We start from the raw sequence: 25,081 nt of genomic DNA on the forward strand, positions 1-25,081 counted from the left end.
AAGCCTGGGATTATTTCCTTCCAAGAATAACTAGATGAAACTTTAAACTTGAAGTGTCTCTCTAATAGGACTGAAAAAGAAAGGAGGACTTCATTAGGTAGGTCATAAACCCTCTAAACATTGTGAAATCAGAGTCATAACGATGCTCCAAATTAGCTTCCCTGAGGAGGGGATTCTGGCCGCACTCTCTGTTAAGTGCTGTAACGTGTAGTGAGTAAAATGAATTATTCATGTAATACTTAAAACATACTCAGGGAATTTCTGAAGGACTCCAGGAAAAAAAAATATGATTTGTCTGTCAGGTAATGAGAAAAAACAGAATCTTGATTTCAAGCAAATAATACCATCGAAAAGCAGCTTGCATGGATGTCATAACCTTTAGAATGCTCCCTCTCCCTGTCTCAGTAAAAGCAGAGGAAATATAACTACTCACTCAGTTGGGTGAAAACCTGTACTGATTATGTGCGCACTCTTCCGAATTCTCAGGGGTGGGACTTCCATTCTTGATGCAAGGTAAGCCTTCGGCTTGCCTTGGCTAAGTACACAATCATTGCTATTTGTGCATGTGAATTCTTTCTCCTATAACAAGGCTGGAAGTACATTTGGGAATTTAGTTCAAATTCAGTATTAATAATAGGAGCAACCTGTTTAAGGCTATAAAAAAAGTGCCACTGGAACTTAAAGTATAAATTGTCACAAAGCGTTTTCCCTTTCCCTGCACACTTTCAGGTTCTAATCCCATCACTACATTTTCTGTCAAATTATTTTATAAATTGTTTCCAATGGAAGGAAGGGACTCTGTGTGAGATGCAATGCTCATTTATTTCAGATTGCTTTAAAATCATGTTGTTTTAAAAAAGGGAGAACATACATGTTTATTCCCTTTTCTTTGGGAACTTGGTGGCACAAATGGCCTAGAGACGCTTTAAAAAAGAAAAAGCAAGGATTTATTCAAACTGCATTACTTGTACTTGAGTGTTATTTACAAAAAGTGGGTTACTAAAGAATTAAGAAAATATGAATCTAGAATGATTCTTCAAAATATTACTCAGTAAAGCAATTTTCTTTAAACTTTCAGGACTTGTACCTTAGTAAAAGGAAGAGTATTAGGACTGGCACCCTTTGGGATGACAAAGGCTTACTGGACATGTATTAAGAAGCAGACCCCTCAGACTGGGGGAGACGCAGACAATGGGAAGGTCCCACTCTCTGTTCTTCATACCGGCTGACCGCTGATTCCTCTTGCCTCTGTCTGACTGTACTCTAGCCCAATCTAGGTAGCTAAAGGCAGAGCATCCTCTATGCCAGTGATGGCGAACCTTTTGAGCTCGGCGTGTCAGCATTTTGAAAAACCCTAACTTAACTCTGGTGCCGTGTCATATATAGAAATTTTTTTATATTTGCAGCCATAGTAAAACAAAGATTTATATTTTTGATATTTATTTTACATATTTAAATGCCATTTAACAAAAAAAAAAATCAACCAAAAAAATGAGTTCGCGTGTCAGAGGTGTCATAGGTTCACCATCACTGCTCTATGCCAAGCTCTACAGCTCACTGAAGAGACAAAGACAACATTCTAAAATGAAGTTTTTTCTGAGACCTTGACATCTGCCCACAAAATAAAGATCAGTCGTTGGGTGAACCAGCTGGCTAGAGGCAGACCATGTCTTATCTCAAACATTCCCAGTGGACAGTTGCTTAAAAGTGGACTTATTGTACTCCTTCCATTGGCAGGGTCTCAAAAGGCAACAGAGCCACCCCTGGTGTCAGAGTGAGGGAAGTGGTAGAAAAGGGGTCTAAGATGTTTGGTTTGATGGTGCTGAGCCCTGAGCACTGGCCCCACCACTGCTCTACACCCTCATCCCTTTGAATCAGCATGGAGGGACCTGGAGAGCATTATGCTAAGCGAAATAAGCCAGTCAGAGAAAAACAATATGGTATGATCTCACTTATATGTGGAATCTAATGAACAAAATAAACTGATGAACAAAATAAATCCAGAGACATGGAAGCATGAAACAGACTGTGGACTCTCAGAGGGAAGGCGGGGTGGCGGGGGTGGGAGATTAACCAAAGAAGTTGTATGCATATATGCATAACCAATGGACTCAGACAATAGTGCAGTGAAGGCCTGGGGATGGAGTGGGATCAGGGGGGAGGGAGTCAATAAGAAGAAAAAAGGGGACATCTCTGATACTTTCAACAATAAAGATAAAGATGGATAGATAGATAAGCCTTTCTAGCCTGTTTCCTCATCTGTGAAAGGAGATTAACAGTACCTACTTCTTAGATTTATTATAAATATTAAATTAATATGTGTGCAGTGTATATAAAATGTGAATCACTACACAAGTATTATTTATTTGTATAATACATAGTGACCATCAACAACACTATTCAATTGTCCCTATAAATCCACCCATAGGTGTCACACCTGTATGTTGATTTAGAATTTACAAAATATGATCAATATAGCTTCATAGTCTCTATCTCAGGACCTTCAGCCATCTTTCTATGTTACCAAAGGACCCAAAACCCTCCATCCCCCCACAGCCTCTTTGCACAGGCCTGCATGAGACTTTGATTTTTTTATAAAGCCACTCACTACACAAAGAGAAAGAGAGATACCCTGAGAATAGGATGATTATGGGTAGAAGAAAAAGGAAGTGGGTCCTTGAAAAGGAAGGGCGATGGGAAAGATCATACATCCACTTGAAGAATAGATCATGTGATAAAACCAAGTAAGAGAAAAATAAAACAGGGGTAGGGAACATTTTTCCTGCCAAGGGCCATTTGGATATTTACAACATCACTAAAGGCCCAGTGCATAAAAATTTGTGCACTCAGGGGGGGTCCCTCAGCCCAGCCTGTGCCCTCTCGCAGTCTGGGACCCCTCGAGGGATGACCACCTGCTGGCTTAGGCCTGCTCCCTGGGGGATTAGGCCTAAGCTGGCAGTCAGACATCCCTCTGGCAGCCCAGAAGCCCTCGGGGGATGTCCACTTGCCAGCGGGGAGCAGGTCTAAGCTGCCTTCGGACATCCTTAGCACTGCTGAGGAGGCGGGAGAGGCTCCCACCGCCACCACTGTACTGGCAGCCATCAGCCTGGCTTGTGGCTGAGCAGAGCTCCCCCTGTGGGAGCGCACTGACCACCAGGGGGCAGCTCCTGCATTGAGCATCTGCCCCCTGGTAGTCAGTGTGAGTCATAGTGACCAGTCATTCCCAGTGGTTCTGCTGTGAGGATCAATTTGCATATTACCCTTTTAATATATAGGAGTGCCTGGTCAGCCTGGATGAGGGGCTGATGGCTGTTTGCAGGCTGGCCAAGCCCCCCAGCAGGGACCCTCACCCTGTGAGGGTGTGGCCAGCCTGAGTGAGTGGCTGATGGCTGTTTGCAGGCTGACCATAGCCCCTTCAGGGTGGGGATCCCCACTGGGGTGCCTGCCCAGCCTGGGTGAAGGGCTGATGGCTGTTTGCAGGCTGGCCACAGCCCCTTCAGTGTGGGGGTCCCCACTGGGGTGCCTGGCCATCCTAGATGAGGGGCTGAGGGCCGTTTTCAGGCTGGCCACAGCCCCTTCAGGGTGGGGGGGGGGGGGGTCCTGCTGGGGTTCCTGGCTATTCTGGGTGAGGGGCTGAGGGCCGTTTTCAGGCTGGCTAAGCCCCCCAGCGGGGTCCTCACCCCATGAGGGTGTGGCCATCCTGGGTGAGGGGCTGATGGCTGTTTGCAGACCGGTCACGGCCCCCAGTCACCCAAGCTCCCAGTGGAGGCTGGCTGGAAGCAGGTATCTGGGATTTATTTGTCTTCTATAATTGAAACTTTGTTGCCATGAGCGGAGGCCACAGCCAGCTCAGGGCAGGTGGGAAGCTTGGCTTCCTCCATCACCTGGGCAACCAAGCTTCCTGCTTGCTCCAGCTTCATGGCTGCCGGCCGCCATTTTTGTTGGGTTAATTTTCATATAGTCGCTTTGATTGGCTGGTGGGTGTGGCTTGGGGCATAGCGAAGGTATGGTCAATTAGCATCTTTGTCTTTTATTAGTGTAGATTCTTGGGCCATACAAAGTTATCAACTAAAAAAGTAGCCTGCTATCCCTCCAAGATTCCGCACTCTGTTTCATGCTTCCATGTCTCTGGATCCACTCCATTCATCAGTTTATTTTGTTAATTAGATTCCACATATGAGTGAGATCATGTGATACTTGTCTTTCTCTGACTGACTTATTTCACTTATCATGATATTCTCCAGTCCCTCCATGCTCTCTCAAAGAGTAAGAGATTCTTCTTTTTTACTGCTACATAGTATTCCATGGTATAAATGTACCACAGCTTTTTTTATATACTCATCTACTAACGGGCAAAAGGGTGGGTGGGTGGGAGGTAATCAATCAAAGAACTTATATGCATACCTGAATAACCCATGGACACAGACAAGAAGGTGGTTAAGGCATGAGGTATGGGGCAAGGGTGGGATGGAGGGGGTAAATGGGGGAAAAAAGGAGGACATATGTAATACTTTCAACAATAAAGATTTTTTTAAAAGAAATAAAGAAGCCCCCCCCCCCCAAAAAAAGTAATATAAATAAATAAATAAATAAATAAATAAGCCTGCTATAATATTTGGTCAAACATTTAATTAACTCACGCCTAATGCCTTGGCAGGGCCAGGCCAAATGATTTTGCAGGCCTTATATGGCCCATGGACCGGATGTTCCCCACCCTTGCAATAAAACCACATTACTGTCTAGCTTCAGGAAGAAGAAAAGAGACAAGACATCACAGCTGTGCATCATTGGGAAGGAATGAGTGGGAGAAAGGTAAGTAAGAGGGAAAATAATGTAAGTGGTATAAGAGGCTTTCTTCTTTCCTATCTTGGTCACAGATAGTTGAGACTCATCTCTGCTCTTAAAGGTTAGGAAAGTCATGTAGACATGACCATATTAAAAGTAACACTAATACGTTTCAGTAAATATTTTAAATCTCCTTGGCATGTCAGGGTGACCCTGTGACCCGGGTGCTCAAATAAATGAAAGAAAATGGAAAGTAACCTGGGTTTGGGGTCGCATTTTGTTTGAGATTTCATAAATGTCATTTTGCAGATGCTGTTGAGTGTAGCTATTTTTCATTCAATTTATGTTGATTGAGAGCTTTGCCACAGCCATTATGACAATGTAGGGAAAGAGCAGCAAACAGTAACTGAGGAAAGGGGATTAGCAGAGACAGCAAAAGAGTCTCCTCTCCCACCCTCCCTCACCTGCCCAACTATCACCTTCACAGAAAGCGCCAACCACCCCATCACCACCTTGGAAAGATTAAGTGAACCGCTGCCCACTTGACCAATCAATGTGGAGACAGGAAATGAAGAAATAGGAGACAATCATTTGCAAAGCTTGGAACCTTCCACTTTTGCAGAGTAGTTTTTTGAATCATGGAAACTTGAACCTAAATATCTGCTGATATATGAACAAAATAGACCCAGACAATAGCGTGGTGAAGGCCTGGGGCGGGGTGGGAACCGGGTGGAGGGGAGCAATGTGGAGAAAAGGGGGAGGCATCTGTAATATTCTCAACAATAAAGGTTAAAAAATAAATTAAATGATCTTACAAACATCAGTGGAAAAACTACCCCACACCTCCATATGTAATCTAGTACCAGCCCATAAAAGGACTGTTCTACTCTGCACAGACCACTTCATAAAAACAGGCCCTTTGATGTGCTGCCGGAGAGCAACAAAAGAGCTCTTGCTTGTCTATGGAGATTCCAAGATTATGTTGGGCTGGATAATAGAAATACAAATACTTGCAAAAATATTGTCTGTTCGTCCCAGAATCGCTATAGCAATACCCAAGTCAAGCAGCAGAGAAAAGCCTAACACACTATGCAATTCAGCTGCAACTCATCCCCACCGCTATAATTACCGGTGCCTGCCTTCCTCCTCTCAGATCTGGGGATAAAAGCCTAGGGCTGAATTTGTATCTCAGCTGCACAAAAGCCGAAGCTAATAGTCAATAAACACATACAACTTGAGTTTGACAGACAGGCTGTTGTAGACTATAGAGCTAGTCTATTGTTCAACAGCTCTTCCACATTCAAAGTTTCAGGATAATAAAAAGGGAAGGGATGCTTTTGGGTGCTTTCTAAGTGCAAGGATTTTATTTCATTTAAGTCCCACAAATAACTGTATACCTGAGGGACTCTTATCCTTATTTTTTAAATAAGAAAAATGAGACTAGAAGGTTGAATAACTTGCCTTAAGTCACACACCCTGTAAGTGGTGAAATTGGCTCTGGGATACTGATCTTTGCAACCATGCCTTTTCCAGATCAGTCTGGAATTGGGCTCCTGGCTATAATAGGCTATTAGCCACAGGTTGTGGTTCTCATAACATAAACTCTTCTCTAAGAAAATGCAAGGCAGTATTCCAAAGAGAATTCTGCACCCCCGTCCTCTTAGGGGAAGGAGAAGCGAGTAAAAATTAAGATTCTACAGTGGCTGTATCCATGTGCCGGCAAATCAAAAAATACTGACCTTAAATGCAATCTAAAAGGTTAAGAAGAACACATCACGGTAACTAGAGGAGAGGTGTTTAGGAGGTCATGGAGTGGCAACACATAGAATCTTTGTCTTACTAAAATGGGACTAAAAATATTTGTGCTGAGGTTGTATCGACTCTATTAGAGGATGGGGTAGTGTCTAATAGTTGTGGAGTTCTCATTCTTACACAGTGTAAATTGCTCTCAGGCATTTCGCTGTGCTCACATTGAAACCACTTTCCACTCTCTGAGCGGGACAAGAGGTACCTCCTCCCAAGCTCCCCTCAAATACAGAACCCAGGAGAGCACCTCTGATTTCCCACTCCTGAGAGCACAGCCTCAGTCTGCCTCAAAGGCTCCAGCCACACATTTTCATACCATTTTCCCAGGGATTTATGAAGCCTTAATGTGCCCTGTTGTGTGTTTTTTTAATATGATCTCAAATAAATAGAACAAATAACTCTACTATTGAAGAGTATGCCCTTTAAAGAAAAACCTGGGTGAACTAAGCTAGCAACAAACCCTGAGGAATTACCAATTTCCAAATGTTAATTGTTATGTGGAAGAGGCTTTTGAAGTTCAATTTAATTTCCTGAAAGCCCCAAACAATTCTATTTCCCCACAGAAAATAATTAAGCATCAGGGATGATAATGTGATTAGCAAGTAAAACACCTGGAATTTTCTCAGCAAATCAGAAAGCAAAGAAAGGACTTCTGTGAAACCACATCGCAAGCCACAAAAACCCAAGCTAATAGAAAATAAACACATAAAAGTGCACTGAAGAGCCATTCTCATTCTTGGAAGCAGGCAGGGAGGGCCAGGCCTACAACTGCACAGAAATACTCTGCCATTCATGCACCTGTCTAGAGGTCTACTGAGTCCTGGTTGATCATTTGGGCCCTCATGTTCTTAAAGGGCACCCCATGGCCTGAAGCACCTCATAGGACTTCTGTGGGGTCCAACCACACTTGTGAGAACAGAACAAGATCTAAATGAGCCTGAACCAATTACAGAAATCAAGCATTTTTTTGTGGAAAAAATAATTAAATGATTAAATGATTCATGGATTGATTATGTTAACACTTTTTAGGTACTTATAACCTAGGCACTAAGTACTACATGTGTTTTCTCTTTTAATTCCAAGAATAACTGGGCTGGATAATATTACCATTGCCATTTTACAGGTAAGTAATAAAAACATAGAAAGACGCAGCAGCATGTCTCAATCATAAAGCTCAAAAGGCAGCAGAGCCAAGTTCAAACTCTGGTAAGTTCAAGCTCATGACCCTGTAATAGAAGAACTAGCAAATAAATGAGAAACAGCTACATAAGAAAAAGTCAGCAACTGTTACACAAAAATACTTGATTACAGAAAAAATATTCACAATAAAGCATTAAGTGAAAAAAAATTGAAAACATGTATAGTAGGATTCAAGAATAAATCTCAACATGTCACTTATGGGGAGGTTATGGGTGATATTTATTTTCTTCGTAATTTTTCTATATATTTTCCATTTTCTACAATAAATATTCATTACACTTATAAGCAACCAAAATATTTTTTGTCTCGTTTTAATTTTGAAAAGCTAGCAAATAGAAACAAAATGATAGCAGTGGTTTGGGCTGAATGCCATAATTAGGACAGGTTTTATTTTCTCTTTCCCACTTCTTCATATTTTTCAAATGTGCTACAAAGCATTCCTTCATGACCACAAAAATGAAGTTAAACACTCTAAAGAGCTTCTTTCTAGAATGTTTACTTGGATGCCTGTAGTGGAGACTACCAGTGGTCCTTCAGTATCCCTTCTCCTTGTCTTCTATGGGAATAGATGCAGAGATTTTCCGCGGTGTTTCCTGTAATAGGACTCTAATTCCCATCTGCCTTTGCACCCAGGTATAGCCATGGGACTAAGTAAGTTCCTAACAATGGGATGTGAAGTAAAATGGTGTGTGCAACACCCAGGACATGTCCATCCTACTGTTGGGAGGGTGCAAGAGATCACTAGAGCTCCATTATAGACCATGAGAAAGGCTATACCAGATGCCAGAATAGAGATTTTGGAAGCAGCATGGACCCTAGAAGGCTGCAGATCCACTGTACCATCTATTAACTACCAAAGACTTGTATGCCAGAGAAAAGTGAACACCTATCTTGTTGTTTGGGGATTTTTTTGCCCGGGGGGGGGGGGGGGGGGGCGCGCAAGGGAGGTTCTGTGATGTCACTGAATCTGTATCCTAACCAATACAGTACTCAAACACTTCAAATAATTTAGATGTGCTCCTCCCACCCCACCCCCTTCTCTCCATGTACACATACATTTTAATAAATTATATCTAACTAGATGTCAATTTATTATAGTAAAAGTCAATAAGGAAGGTTTTAAAATAAAATATTGAAAAGGAAACAAAAGTACAGAATTAAAAAACATACAGCTTATTGCCTATCAGGGAAAAAAATGAGAGTAGCACTAGAAACCTCCATATAATGTATTTTGAAAAACAATCAACCATATATTAGGGAAACTTTCATATTTACTAAAGTTTTAATTATATCTTGAATTCCAATGATTGTATAATGTCAATAATCAAAGAACTTAACCAGATACCAATGCTGAATAAATATTTGGTAAATTGAATGGCAATTTAAATAAAACTTGAATTAAAATTGAAAGAGTTGATAGGAAGCTCTCAGCATCCTCCTTATATTACTTTATTTTCTGGTGAACAAATTTAGCCTTTCTCTCTTTCATGATAAATAACACCAAAAGAGAGGCAGGGAGGTTACTTATACTAAATAGGGCATTTTCTTAATACATAGTTATTTTTTTATATTCAAGTGTAGTAGCCTTATACACAGTAGAGAAGAAGAATAAAAAAAATTGAGGGCTAAAATCCTCTCCACAGTTCATTTATGGTACTTTGAAATCTTAGCTAAGATTCTGTTCTTGTTTATATTAAAAATGCTGATGTATTCTGGCTACCTGCTAGGAAATAAAAGATGTATGAAATTCAAAGTACTTTGAGAAATTCACTTTCATTACCATTTACTTGTGGCCATCAAGTTTAGTAAAGTCAGAAACTCCCTCCACAGACAATAAATGTGTATTCTTGAATAAATGTAAATGTATTAATTTTTATTCCCTATTGTGAACATTTTTTCATAGCCTACATAAAAAAATTTATCCTACACAAATGGTAAGGTTATAGGCATAGCACTTCTAGAACTATAATTGGATAAATATATATGAATAAAACCTACTGTGAAAGTCATGCCATATAAAAGGTTTTTTACATATTTGTCTTCCAGAGGACTGCATGCCACCAGATATACTTTTTGAAATTATACAGTAACATGTTCTCAATTGTTATTTCCCCTCTGAACTGTTTTATTTAAAAGAACTAACAAAATTTAAGCACATATTTTTAAATATAATTGAATCCAAATAAGAAAAGTTCCAAGGAATAGTAAATTTAACCCAATCAGTTTCTTCAATATTTCTCTTGAAATTATATCAGAGTGTGATTATTTACATTAGAATCTCTAACCAATCTATAATTGTGCTACCTTTAAATTGTGCCAGGAATTAGGTATTTCCTATACATAACTGTGTATAAAGTCTTCCAGATGGGAAGTTATAAAAATGTACTTAATAAACTGATATCTTACCTAGTAGGCAATAAATATTGAAAGCAGTTACCAATGATTTTGACAAAGATAGTATCAGTTTTAATATTAAAGCAGTATATATATTTATTGGCAATGCCCACCTGAAACAAATATATAAGAGAATTCTGATTTCATTACAAAGGTGATGTCCAGATTTCAACTCTTGGCACCATGGTCTAATGATAATGCAGAGAGTATGATCAGAGCATTGGGGCTGGGGCAGGGGTGGGCACGGTATTGTCCAATATGTTTCTAATAAATACCGCCTAGGCTGGACTCTGCTTGCAGCCTAGATTCTGGACCATCTTCATGTATACAAGACAACTAAGTTGAGGTCTTCTCAACTAGAGCAAATGTCTTCTGGAATTTGTTTCTGATAGATTTGGAGACAACAAATGTTTTAAATGATCTATTAGGGGCTCCTTTAGTAGGAGGTTGAGAGGAAAAGGTCCCAAAACTATATATCATCTTAGACATTATTTGTAAAACAACACCTGTTTAAGATCCCTTTGGGCTGTGGGGTTGGTTATATGAGTATGAATATTCTAAATTCTTAGGTTTTAAAGAATCTGTCAGCCCTTTGGTATGCTAACAGCTCAACACAGTGTGTGTTCTGTGAGGGATGAAAAAATATCAAAGCAACAACCCTTATCTCAAAAGTCACTTACTGTTTTTCATAGCCTAGTCATAATTATCATTTGCCTATTCATAAAGCTTATGCATGTGCCCATTAAGAGGAACTGCCAGGCTGGTGTGGCTCGGGGATTGAGCATCGACCTATGAACAGGAGGTCACGGTTAGATACCTGATCAGGGAACATGCCCAGGTTGTGGGCTCTATCCCCAGTGGGGTGCATACAAGAGGCAGCCAATCAATGGTTCTCTCTCATCATTGATGTTTCTCTCTCTCTCTCTCTCTCTTTCTCTCTCTCTCTCTCCCTCTCTCTCTCTTCCTCTCTGAAATCAATAAAAATATATTACAAAAAGCAAAAACAAACAGAGGAACTGCCCTGCTGGTGTGGCTCAGGGGTTGAGTGTCCCATGAACCAGGAAGTCAGAGTTTGATTCCCAACCAGGGCACATACCAGAGTTGCAGATTTGATCCCCCTTGTGAGGCATGCAGAAGGCAGCCAATCAATGATTCTCCTTATTGATTTTTTTTCTCACTCTCCTCCCTTCCTCTCTGAAATCAATAAAAACATTTATTGTAAAGAGGAACTATAAATATTTTAAGGTAAAAAAGTCCTTAGAATTATCAAGCTCAGTGATTGACTCTCAATATAACTGGGAATTCTCTTCTGTTTCTTTTAAGTACATTACTTAAGAGTTTTCTTTAACAAGTAAAGGTATTATGACTATGCAGTTGTGAAACTATGCGATTGTGAAAAATGACCCATTTTAAACCACAGAATCTCCAGATTTGGGATCTAGGAATTTAAATTATTTAAGGCTCCTTCCATTCTGATGTGAAACAAGGTTTGGAAACCATCAATATAATCACATTTTCTGGCCAATGTTTGAATCTAGTCTACAGAATCCCTACTTAAAACAGACATTTTGAAGGAAGCAAAACTAGAATTAGATTTTAATGAATAGTTGACATATTGAACAAAAAGGAAGAGAGATGCATTGTAGAGAACAAGCTAGGATGAGTGATTGGAAAATTACCCCTAGTCTCTAAGAACGCTTCCCTGAGGGATCAACCCAGAATCCTCAGGAAAAGATGACTGAACGGAACACTGTTCTGCCTTCACCCACCGGAAGCAGGAACTCGGCTATGTCTTCACATACTCCAACATCATCTCTACCACAGTGCAGAACTGCTTCCAGAAACACACACACACAAAAACAGATTTACGATAGGAGAGTATTTTTCAATCTGCATTTAGTCCATTCCTCCTTTAGATTACCATAAAAATCTTGAGACTTCCTCTCCTTCATCCCACTCCTGAGAGTTGGCAATCACTGATCCAAAACCTCACTATCCTTAACATCCAGGAAATTTTCCTAATAAACTCCATATTCTGAAGTTTTGAAAATGTTAAAAAAAAATTCCAAATATAAAATTGTATTATAAGTTGAATAAATTTTTCAAAGGTCTGGATTCTCTGATATAGCACCACTGGCTGTGTAAGGAGATGGGGGTCTTCATTTCTCTCCATCGACCACTATGCTGATCCTCCCAACGCTGGGTTTGATCTCCAAAAAAGAGTCAAAGGCAAATTAGAGGGTCCTTAGGGAAGAGTGGTGAGGTTACTGATGTAAGGGTGACACCAAAGTCTATTGTGCCTTAAAGAATAAGCCCCAGAAAGACTGCCTAGGATAGCTCATAACCATAGAAGATGCCAACATAACCAGAGAAAACCCCCACTTATCTACCCCAAACAATTGTAGTTAATCTGCATTTTGTGAAACTTTCCTGAATCAACACAAATGGATCAAATACAGTCACCAGCGTGTCTACAAAACTTGAATGATTGCTAAAAGTTCATCATAGGAAGCTAGATAAAGAATAAAGAATATATGAAATCAGCCCTGGCCAGGTGGCTCAGTTGATTGGAGCATCATCCTGTGCACCAAAGGTTGCAGGTTTGATTCCTGATTAGGGCACATACCTAGGTTGCAATCGCAGGTTCCATCCCCTAATGGGGATGTCCGGGAGGCAACCTATTGATGTTTTGATGTTTCTTACATCACATTGATCTCTCTCTCTCTCTCTCTCTCTCCCTCCCTCCCTCTTCCTCTCTCTCTCTCTCTAAAATGAATAAAAACATATCCTCAAGTGAGGATTTAATATGTATATACTAGAGGCCTGGTGCATGAATTCGTGCACGGGTGAGGTCCCTCGGCCTGGCCGGCGATCGGGGCCTATGTGGTGGTGGTGGTGGGGGGAGGGGTTGGCCAGCCATGGGGAGGGGCCACAGGAGGTTGACCGGCCACGGGGAGGGACCGTGGGAGGTTGGCCGGCCCCAGGAGGTTGGCTGTGGGAGCGCACTGACCACCAGGGGGCAGCTCCTGTGTTGAGCGTCTGCCCCCTGGTGGTCAGTGCGCATCATAGCAACCAGTCGACTGGTCATTCAGTCGTTTGTTGCTTAGGCTTATATATATATGAAATCAGGTACAACTTTTTTGAAAATGTTTGTGAACATAAATTGGTAAAACTATGCAGTTGTAAAAAAAGTGGAAAACCTTAACCATATGACTTAGCATGATTTCTTTGCTTATCATTTTTGCTTTTAGATTTGTTTCCTACATATATCTGGGGTATATGATAATGCCAATTAAATTCCTGATATTTAAAGAAAACAAAGAAACTATCAATTTGCTGTTCCATAAAACTACCAACTCAGACAAAAAATTGTTCTATTAGTCAGTAAATCCTTTTCAACTTGTTTCTGATAGCTTCAGGTGCATTCCAAAGAAAATTACTTGAGAATAATTTTTAAAAGACAGACTATTGTAAATGTTTACACACAGTTTAAGAAGTTGAATGAATGTACATGAGTGATAAATTTTATTTTGTTCCACATATGTATAGTAAATAAACAATTAAAATTTCAATCCCAAAAGTCCTTCTCTGGCAATAAGCCCAGAGTTCTACACATTTTCCTATTAATTCCAACATTATCTTTAGGAGTTAGATGAAGTTAGATGGATAGCAAGGAACACACATTCTACAGACATGGAAGTATTTTTTCCTAATTTATAGCCACTAGATGACAAAGTTAGGAGTAAAATTCATGACTGAAACAGCTAAATTCAGGGTCTGGAGTCCTGAATTCCTGTGGACTTTGAAAATATTACCAACAATAAACTCATTACAAAAATTATTTTTAATTAATTAAACTTTTTATCCTCATCCAAGGATGTGTTTATTGATTTTAGAAAGAGAGGAAGGGAAAGAGAGATAAACTTTGATGTGAGAGAGAAACATCAATCAGTTGCTTCCCATATGCACCCAGACTAGGAATCAAACCCACAACCTAGGTATGTGCCCTGACCAGAAATCAAATCCACAACCTTTTGGTGTATGGGATGATGCTCCAACCAACTGAGCCACCCAACCAAGGCTAATTAATTTAATTTTTAATTTTTATGTAAAATAATTGTAGTATATATTATAGATATGTTTCAGGTAATGGAGATCTCTTAGAATTAAAACAAAACACTGAGAATGCCTAGCAGGCAATTTATGGTATCCCTCAAAGAAGTTAACTAGTTTTAAATTGTTCTCCAATGCATTATCCTTAAGATTAACTGGAAATTTTTCCCTATTTAATCATTTCCTTTGACCATATGTTTAAAAATTATTCCTTTATTTCCTTTCACAATTTCACTTAAGAAGCACCTGTGATCTTAGACCAAGAGCTTCTTAAAGGCTTCAACGATCGAGGACAAGAATGGGTCCTTTGCTTTCATTTCAGTAAGACAGAGAAAAGAGACCCACTTATTCTTCATAAAATTCAAGCAGCAGACTAAGAAACCACTTGACTGCTTGTTAAAGACCAAGTCAAGTCCATCTTTTTACCTTCAATAGCTTTACAGAGCCTACAGACAGATGTCCAAATCCTTTACCTAAATATTCAAGCTCTGAAAAAGCAAGGCCTTATCTATCATCTGACAGGGCTTGTCTATTCCCTATCCCAAAGCTCACTTTCTTAATTTCCTTTTCTTCCTCTTATGACTCATTCCTTTTCTCCTTCCCAATCACACAGTTTTTTACAAGGCCTAGCCAGAGTCTAATCTTCCCTGTAAAAAGCAAGCCCACAATAATCTCCTGTATACAACTATTATAGATATTTTCTACACCACTTAATTAGTATATATATATATATATATATATATATATATAATCTTTCTCTTTAATTGGATTACAAACTCCTTGAGGTCAGAAGCTGGGTCTTAGAATTCTGTGTACCTGACACATAATATGTATTCAATTATTATTTGTTGAATGAATGAATATGATGAAAGCTTTGGACACAGGAAGAAAGAAGACCTAGGCAGCAAGGGAGAGTGGGAGGTAGAGAATTAAAGAAAGAAGAGAAAAAGAGAGAAAATAGATAATCTATGCGATGATGTTCTATGAAAGAAAAGGTGGAAACAAAGTAGACACACATCTAGAGGAGCCACCAGCTCTTCCTAAAATTGATGCAAAGCACAGAGTCGAAGCTACAGTGGGAAAATAATATAATTCACTGGAAAATATCACTAAGCTGACAGAATATTCATGTTTTAGTCTAAAAATCTGACACTAACTAGTAATGACCAGAACAAGCTACTTAAATGCCCTTGGCAATTCATTTCTAAACTCAGGATACTAGACTTGATGATCTCTAGAGTGCCCTTTGGCTTAGGTAGTATAGAAGTCTTTGGTTTTCCTTCATCTTAGGAGAGCTTTCATTTCTTTTCTTCTGGGCAAGAAGGGACCAGAATACACTGAGAGCTATGAACTGAATACAGAATTTTCAATTAATAAAAAATAAAATGGGGGGCAGGATTAAAAAGACAACACAAAACAGACCACATGCCTATGACTATATTAAAGCAGAATATTTCTTTAACGTTTGCTGTGCTTGTTGGATCATTCGAGCTGAACAATATTCTCATTGTGACAGGTGAATGACTCAGAGCTAGAGACAGAAATGGGAATTAGAGGCAACACCTTCCAAACACTTGCTCAATGACAGAAAAGTAACTTACTGGTATTGGTTTAAAAGAGTGTGAAAAGCATTTAAAAATCCTTTTGATTGGGAGGAGATATATCAATAACAATGTACAAATATCACTGACATCTTATTTAAGATAATCATATACACTCAAAGATTTGGACTAATTCAAGCAAAAAGATCAATTTATAAAGCATTGTGATGTCTGGCAGTAAATCTAGAAAAGACTGTGTATTAAATGGCTTCTCTCTTTTTCCTCGGCTTCCCTCTTCATATCAGTGCTAATCACTCAGTACTTCCTTGGGCATCTGATATTTTCTTTTGTATCTGAGCATCTCTGTTACAGACAGAATCGATTGATCTAATAAACTCATCCTAACTTTACAGTGCTCTCCCTTCCAGAATATACTTGTCTCAAAACAAGGCCATGGAACAGGGCAAATGCTTAACCAAAAGGAAAGACAGAATTACATGTACCAGTAGGGAAAATATCTGAGAGTCACAACTTCCCAGACCTTTTCATAGCTTTACACGTAGCCCTACTGTTTAGTGACCCAGCTCTCTACTAAATGCAGAAAAGAAGTCGTTTTTAGTTAAGGAAAGAAGGGGTTTAAATCAATCTATAGGCAAATGCTACATTTGAGTGCAGCTATGAATGGCGAGGAGCCTCCAAGGTCAAATATAAAAATAAAATGAAAGATAAATCCTGCAGAAAGATGTTGAGGGTCTTCTCTAATGTGCCACTCACATTAGTTTTATCAGATTAGCTAATTTTGTCACTTTAAAAATAATGCAATAAAGTGCTTTGCCCTAAAGGTGTGAGGCAAGAGATAAAAAAGCCTTACTTGTTTGGGGATCAATAAGGATTGAGGAAAGCATGTGTTTTAGAGAACCTGTGGAATGTGGGGTGGGATGGAGGGTGAAAACTGGTCACCTTTGGGAGGGGAGGCAACATCCAACCTGGGTAGCTGAGTGCTTTCTGTTGGGTCAACTCCGAATTTTTTAAGCAATTTTTACAACTATGTGCAATTAAAACTTAGGTGATTTTTACATAAAAACTTGGGTTCAGGGTTTTTCTTGAATAGTCAAAGGATCTAGCAACTTTGAGTAGACAATCCCACAAGACAAGAAACAGTTGCAGAGAACAATCTCTCCTGGGACTGAAGCTTGACTTTCACCTTGGCACTGACTGTCCTTTAGTGGCCCCAACGTAAAGCAAGGAACTGCCCTTTTTTCTGAGAGCAGAAGGAACCTGAATACACTACAGTATGGTAGCCTTCAATGCAAAAGTTTCAGTAAGAAAAAAAGAACAAGATTAAGATGACAACATAAAACAGATCAAATACCTATGACTATTGAAACTGTAGTAGAACATGTATTTATTATCTCTGCAGTTTCTCTACTACAGATAAGCTTTGTTTATAAGAAAAAATTACCAATAATGAAACTTTAAAAGAAAAGTCAAATCAAATTTGTTCTTTGCAAAAAGTTACAGAAAAGAAAGAATTCATCATCAATAGTTATCCTCAACACTCTATAACATGATATACTCTCAGAGAATGTTAAATGTCTTTTGTTTTTCAAATAAGAGAGACATATAAGTTAGCTCTGAAAATTATTTTCTTATTGAAACCTGGTCCTAAACCTAGGTTCACAGTATATGATGAAGGTCTAAAGAAAGTTTATTTAACCTACATTAAATCTTGATAAGGCACTAATGAGTCTTTTAAAGAGATAATTTTAATTCCCCAATCTTCAACCATAAAGACTATATAGTGCTAATCTGCCTTGCCCTTTCCATTAAACTTGTTAAGGGCGTTCTATTTAGTCAGCACCCGGAATGGGCCATTAAAATTCTTGTTCGGTAAGAGTTGTGTTCAGTGCTCTGTTGTTTTAAATTCCATTAAATCCAAATGGTCTTTATCGCCCCATGACCACCGTGACTTCAATCAGCCAATTTAATTACCTTACAAAATTGTCAGCAGAAGCAGCAAAGAAAAACAGGAAGCCCTATGACGTTATCAGATTGAAATTTCCCCCTTCGGTGTTTAATCTAGACCAGTCAATAATGATGATGTGCACCTACTTCCTTCCCGTTCAGGAGCTTTTGACCTTACCTTTCATGCTAAGATTTAGGGTTTAAGATTCATTTAAAGCACTTCTACCACCTTAATAACTGGTAAAATTGAAAGTGCATAGAAGATAAAAGCTTCACCACTCAAATGCAAAGCAAACCATTCTGTTTCAATACCATCCTACTGTGGAAAACCTAGTATCTCCTACAAATTCAGGCAGGATAGATGCAGTAGATTAATGGCATAAGTATAATACCATTGACTGACAGTGAACTGCTTTCTACTTGGTGTGTAAAAAAATGGACACTGACAATTTCCAGGGAATAAATGTAACTGGTGCTACAATAACTCAGTAAAATTCTAACAACAGGAGAAAATGAATTCCTCTCACTCGAATTTCTATCACAAAAGAGCACATTTTTATTATACAAATTTTGATAATTAAAAGAAAATCAAAGGTTGTCATCATTATCATAAACAAAACTATACTTAATAGTGAATACGACTCCCCACGTTTGGTCCATGGCAAGTTCCTCCTTTGTATGGTGGCAATTCACATTAACTTTCCTGTGCTGAGTAAGTGTGGAAACAGTGTCATGTGGGAATTCAGGGAATGAACACACTGCAGTGATCACTTGAATTAAACTAAAAAGCAAAGGTGTCTGTCGGAAGAAATGTCTCCTGACATGTAAACCCATTTTCACTGCTGAAAGACCACCACACAAAGCCAGAAAATGTGTTGAGCTCCATGTGTCTGGATGGAAAAGGGGAGCTATTTCTGGAGGACGAAAATATCATTTTTCAATGTCGTTTTCTGAAATGAGTGTGCCTCCCTTGATGGATCACATCAGAGTTATTCTTTGAAGCTTTAAGAATAAGTGAGAACTTATGTGAAAATAGATTTTTTTTTTTTTTTACTGTGGCCGTTGTGTTTGCGATTCTTGGAAAGACTTCCCTCCCCTGCTTTCCAGAGCTCAGCTGAGCAGGTGTTCGGGCTTTATCTGTTTCAGGCAGTGGCCGCTATTACTGCTGTATCCCTGCCTCCCAAGAGCCACTTTCCCTGATTCCAGATGTAAGACCACTCCTCCCTCCCGCCCACTTCACCTCCCAAAGGAAGAAAAATCTCTTTCAAAGAACTTGTTGAGAGTGGCGGCTTCTAAGCTCAGTCAATTCATTCACACTCCTCCACGTTGTAGTACATCTGCTACTAATTATTTATATCTGGGATCACATGGGATGTCCAGCAAATCGGGGGATTTCCATAGGAACCCTTTCTGTTCCTTCTCAGGCTCCGGGTTTTATTATGGGGCTGTCCCTGAGCTGGCTGCCTTTGTCTTGGGCATAGGCACTGGAAGGAGGCTATAAACCCTGGACCTGTATGGGGGGGGGGGGGGGGGAGGGAGACCTCACCTGGGACACCTTTTAATAAAGGCTTCCTACTGGCATGCTTAAGTGAAAAGCTAGGTTGAAACAGCTAAAGGGAAGAAGTGGCCCACCACATGCTCAGCTCCTTGGAAAGAACTATCTTGGAAGAAACTGCCCATGAGTTTGTGAGAAAGTTTGGGTTGCTGTCTTTGCTCCTGGCATTCAAATGCCAAAGTCCCCAAACTCCAAGCAGGACTGGTAGCCCTGCACAGAGCCCCATCCAGAGCCAGCTTCAAATCCTCCCCACCCTTTAGACCTGAAGAGAAGGGGGCTAAATAACAAAACAAAAAAAATCTGGAAGTCCTGCGGAACCCACTTTCACCTGGGAGGACCATGCCCCCAACTGAGGATCCTGTCTCACTCTGGCTAGAGCAGCTTCCCATAAACAAAGGTGCCTCATTTACATAGCACACTGGGGCCCCAAAGCTAGAGCAGTGGGGAGAAGCTGGGCTGGGGGCATCCCAGGGCCTTCACACTCTGATAAGCTGGCGGAGAATGTCTGACCAGACCAGCCTTGGGGGAATTGACTTATCTAATGGTCCAAGATCCACCTTGTCTCCTAACAAGGTGCCTTCTGCGTGATCGCCCTGGAGAAGCCAAGCTGGTGAAGGCCAGAAATTGCCACACCCAAGGCGAGAAGCCTGCCATCCCCTCCTGAGGAGCTGACCCTGGGCTGACCCCCCAGGCTGCCTTAAAGCCTCCCAGGAGTGCCCTAAGAAGCAGCTGAGGAGTAGGCCTGGTGTGCAGCCCTACATGGAGCCATGCAGGTTGGGATGGGAAAGTAGGGAGCACTCTGGCATAGGTACAAGTGGGTGCAAGTTTTTTGGGGCACCAGAGGGGAGTCGTTGTGCCAAAGTGTGTTGTGGCGGGGGGAGTGGGATAGATGGGGAGAAAGGAGAGAAGACTGGAGAGACTCTGCAATGGTGCCCTGAGCTGGGAAAAGGGGAAGCTAGGAGTGGGAGTGGGGTAAAGGACAGACAACATAGAGTGGGTGAGCATGGGGGTTGCCACAGCACTGCTGTAGTGGAGGCAGTTGGCAACTGCTAGCCACACCTGGGTGGATGAGGGAGATGAAAGAAGGGGCTGGATGCCACCTTCTCATAGAGTCAGTGGGTCTCACCCATGCCCAGTGGCTATCCAGGGGCAGCTGCTCCAGGAACAATTCCAACCTCTTCCCTTCCAAGGCACAGGGCCAGGGATGAGACCCTGGTTCACCTTTTCAGCCCACGTTGAAAATAACCTTTCTCAAAAGTGGCAGGTATGTGTTCAGCCAACCGTACACTCCACGAAAAACATGTTTTCCCCAGACGAAAACAAAACTCCCACCTTTGCATCAAAGTAGCCTCAACAGGGAAATAAATGTCCCAGTGATTATAATGTTCACAGTCCTGGCCCCCAGCTCAGGTCAGAAGTCAGAGAAAATGGACCTCCACATGGAAGGTGTTTGAAGTTAATGGAGAAAATACCAGGTTCTTTAGAAACTGGGCTGTTGGTTTAGGGTCTCAAGGCACTGGTGGGAAGGTCTTTACCTACTTCCTTACTTCTTAAGGAGATTCTTAGTAAGCACTGGTCTAGGAAAATGTATTTTTGTGTGTGTCAGCTCTTTTGGAAAGCTGCTACACACTCTGCTACAGTCGCCAAGATTTTAATATGAAGATATGAAATGATCAGCGAATGTAACAATCTAATGATTCAGCAAATATTGTGCTGCAAGACCAGAACAGCAATAATTAAATCTTTAGAGTACTGGTTCAGTTTTCCAGCTGCCAGGGTTCCTTTTTCCCCCCCCCACCCAGTCTGCACACACACTAAGGCACACTCATTCACAAACACACTTCAGAAGAGATCTCAATATTCCAAATAAGTAGGTTGTACTACTCAAAATATTGGCAAAACTACCATATTGTAGCACTTACATGCTCGGAACAGAACAGCTGAACACACACACACATTTCCAGTGATAGAGGGACCTGTTTAATCTCATCCAAAGAAATAAGCATTCCTGCAGACGCTTGTTGCTAACAGCAACATGCTTAAGTACCATCTAAAGGCATGAAAAAAAGAAGGAAAACTACTACAGTAAGAATCCAGTTATAACCCATTGTCTTTTTGTTTTGTTTTTTGTCATTACCAGCCTTCTTGGCTCCAGGTCTTTGTGTTGGGTGGGAGAAGAAGAAAGTAGGGCTCCCTTTTTTTGAGAAAAGCATTCCTACCCTGGTTCCACAAAACCTGAGAGAGATGATAAATTTTATCATTATAGAAAAGGCACATGGGGAGAGGAAAGAGAAGATGCTGTTGACATAACAGGAGATGCAGGCAATCACTCCGATTTAAATTTGACTGAGTGACTTAATGTATCTGCTTTTATCTCAAAGGCACATACTCAGGATTTTATGGTTCCCTGCACTCTTTGGTCTCAATCCACTTGAACTGTCAAAGGAGGCGCCCACAGTGGAAGCATTTACCGGGCTGGCATTCTTCTCTCTCTCATCTACTTAAGGGAACTTTCCCTGACTAGTTCTGCTCCTACTAAAACTCCATTGGCCATCAAGAGCAGCTGAGCTGTGCCCAGGCTTCATTTCCTCCAAGCAAACCTTCTGACCAGTGTTTCCACTTAAGTCTCACATTTAGATTTTCCCTTGTGCTCTCAGGAGACCCCAATTCCTCAGGAAAGCAATGGATTCCCCTAATATATAACTGCTACCTGGGCTCTTTTATCATGCCACAGTGAAATAAAGATTTAGACTCCCATACACAACTACCCTCCGCCCCAAACATCACTGTTAATCCTTTACTAGTCCAGGACAAGCAGAGTGACAGCTTCCCGAGAGGAGGACTCACAAGTTAGCAACAAACAAAACCTTATTCTTAGGACGCTACTTCACTCCAGCTAAGCAGAGCCTTTAACCTTACAACGATATTTTTAAGAGCTCGCGCCCCTCTAAAGGCACCAGGGACTGGGCTAGTGGTGAAATTAACTGAAAAATCTCTCTGATGACAAAAGAATGCAAAGGGGCTGGTGCCTTTCACTTAAGGACTGTCCAGGTCCCAGGAAGAAGCGCTGGGACTACAACTCGCCAGAGTTAAGAGTTAGCAAGTATTAACTCATCAGCCCCGCAAGCTGAGAGGTGCGTAGCCTGGCGCGCTGGTTCGTGCGGACCTCACAGCCCGCCAAGCCCGGAAGGCTCCCGCGGAGACAGGTGGGCTCCAAGGTGCTGCGCCCCCAGCGCGCAGGGAGGTCAGGCAGCGACCGCGACCACTACCAAACACAGACACTCACTTCAACCTCCAGCTGCTTTTATTTATTTATATTTTTTTAAGAAAAGCGCGGGGGTGGGGGTGGGGGGGAAGAGGAATGAAATAAAGGGCCCTAGGGGTTTCTTTAAAACCCGGAGGCTACGGCGCAGTGGAACAGGTTGGGATGAATGGAGCCCACCCGCTGGGCGGTGCGAACCCTCTGTTTACATCAGCTGCCTCGGAGCCAGACACCCAGAGCTGGAGAGAGATGGGGAATCTTACCAAATCTTAATACATGTGTAGTTCCTTGAGAATATCCAATCCACAGTAAGCAGAGCAGGAGTTTAATGGTGCGCCTGAAGACTGGATTACTTAGGATCGGAGAAATAATCTTCATGGTGTTTCTGTGTCCACACGCGGGGCACCCACTTCCCGGATCTAGCGTCAGGCTCCCGGTTCGGGTAGGAATGAGGCTGTGTCGAGTGGTGGCCGCAAGCACGATCAAGGCATGGTCACCGAGAGAGGAAGGAGTCTCCGCTTCCCAAACCCATTAGCAATCGCTGCATGTTCTTCACTCACTGCGCCAAGAAGCAACCTTCCACTGCAAGGGATGGTGGGACATCCATGTCAGTCCGGGAGCATCCGAGAGAAACCCAGCACGCACACCCGCAGTGTCCGGCTGCGCGAGCCTGGAGAAGCAAAAGAGGAGAAAAATCAATAGGAAATCCAGCCTTGGAAACGGCCGAGGCGTCGGTAGCGAGCTACAGTCCCCCGCACAAAAGGCGCTTTGCTCTCAAAGATTTTGCCAGGCCTTATTCCACTGCACTGCTGCACAGCTTCTGACGTGAAGCCAAGATTAAGTGAGAAAAATTGAGATAGCTGCTTGCCTCTTAAGGCTCCCTGCCAGTGAGCTTCCCAATATCTATTATGCAACCGATGTGATCAGCTGCCTTCAGTTACAAGAATGAAGTCGGATTTATTTACGTGGGGAAAGTGTTTTTCTTTTCACTAAGACTCTTTGCCAAGAGAGTGACTAGTATATGCAAGCGGACTTCTTACAATCAATTGATGAATTGTAAATAAACGACAGGACAAGCTAAGTCAAAGTCACTTTGCCTAGGAGTTGTAAAAAAGGAAGTGATGTCAGACAAAGGAATTTCTTGCAAATGTAATTTGTGTTTAGGTTAAAAAGAGGGTCTCAGTTATACTTTGAAAATTTTGTCCAGGAATGAACAGAGATTGGAGTGCAGTGGGAGAAGTGAAGATAATCATTTAAAACTTGAGTGGGACATTCCTTGATTACTACCCAGGAATAAAAGCAGGGTTCTTCAAGTGGCCTTTGAGGGGAGGGAAATGTTGGATTAAAATGAAGTAATCATATTTTCCCACCCATTTTCAGCTCATCTAAAATAATTGTGCATATGTAAAAAGACAATGTAAATTGGTGCAGCCAACTCCAAAGTCTTCAGTAATTTTTCCCAAACTTCTTCTTAGGATTTTTGGAATGGAATATTTTATTTAAAAGGTGGAATGTGGGATTATGACTTGAGCAACATTGTTACAGCTTTGTGTAAAAATGCCTTATTGTTTTCTAGTATTCTGGTCAGAATAATTAAGAGTTCCCAGGCAGTGACTGTCTTGGCTTTCACAAGTGGCAATTTAGTCAAGAAAAAAAAGTACAGAGAAATATATTTTCTATTGAAATACATTTTACTGTTGAAATAGTTAATATGCTCTCTTCCATGCATATACAGATAAAAATGTCTAATCCTGATATTTTACATTAGTAAGTGAAAGCAAGATGGGTAGTAATAAACATATTGCTATATATATATATTATTATTATTAAGTGATCAAGAAGCAAAAGAGGCAAACTGCTAAACCTGTATCTTAAAATTAACCTCTTTTTCATACCAACTAACAGGGCATTAGGTTAAACCTTATGAAAAAATATAAAATGCCCTATTTGAAGAATATCTCATTTTAAATTGTGATATAAGTAATCTTTCCTCCAGAAAGGAAGAAAACAATGAAATGTTTTCATTCCACCATAATGATTCCTTCAATATATTTTTTTCTTATGATTATAAAATGCTTATTTGAAAATAAACCTAATTTTGCAAAGGCATTAAGTGGGCATTGATTTTATTTTTAAGATGGAGGCATAACTGCAGTGTCAAAAATAAGTATCATGAATGGCTAGTTCTGCAGTGTAGCAGGCAGTTCAATCAAAAAATTTGACTATTTGAGCACTTTAAAAGGAACACCTTGTGCTAAAACTAAGGGTATCTAGCGACTCCTTCAGTCCATGTTTAAAATGTCTCTTGAAGGCATGTACAGCCCAACATGTTCTGTCTTGTATTTGCTGTCTCATTTATTCCATCCTATTTATTCTTTTCTCTTTTTGATTCCAGCAGAGATCATAATAACTGTGAGGGAAACAATAAATATTTTTATTTTTTTATCTGTCAATATAATT

General features: G+C 40.7%; 1 protein-coding gene across 4 annotated transcripts in view; it reads right to left on the reverse strand.

The window, feature by feature from the left end:
• Window positions 1-23,262, reverse strand: part of GRIK2 (glutamate ionotropic receptor kainate type subunit 2) — a 560,389-nt gene extending 537,127 nt beyond the window's left edge. For all 4 annotated transcript variants that reach the window (XM_070418015.1, XM_070418017.1, XM_070418019.1 and 1 more), the window contains exon 1: window positions 22,885-23,262. In XM_070418015.1, the coding sequence (XP_070274116.1) occupies window positions 22,885-22,999 (115 nt within the window). In that variant the 5' untranslated portion in view covers window positions 23,000-23,262. The remainder of the gene's footprint in view (window positions 1-22,884) is intronic.
• Window positions 23,263-25,081: the final 1,819 nt, after the last annotated feature.

Source organism: Myotis yumanensis, unplaced genomic scaffold (assembly GCF_028538775.1).
Source record: "Myotis yumanensis isolate MYYU_CA2020_CCGP unplaced genomic scaffold, mMyoYum1.0.hap1 SCAF_6, whole genome shotgun sequence".
NCBI lineage: Eukaryota > Metazoa > Chordata > Mammalia > Chiroptera > Vespertilionidae > Myotis > Myotis yumanensis.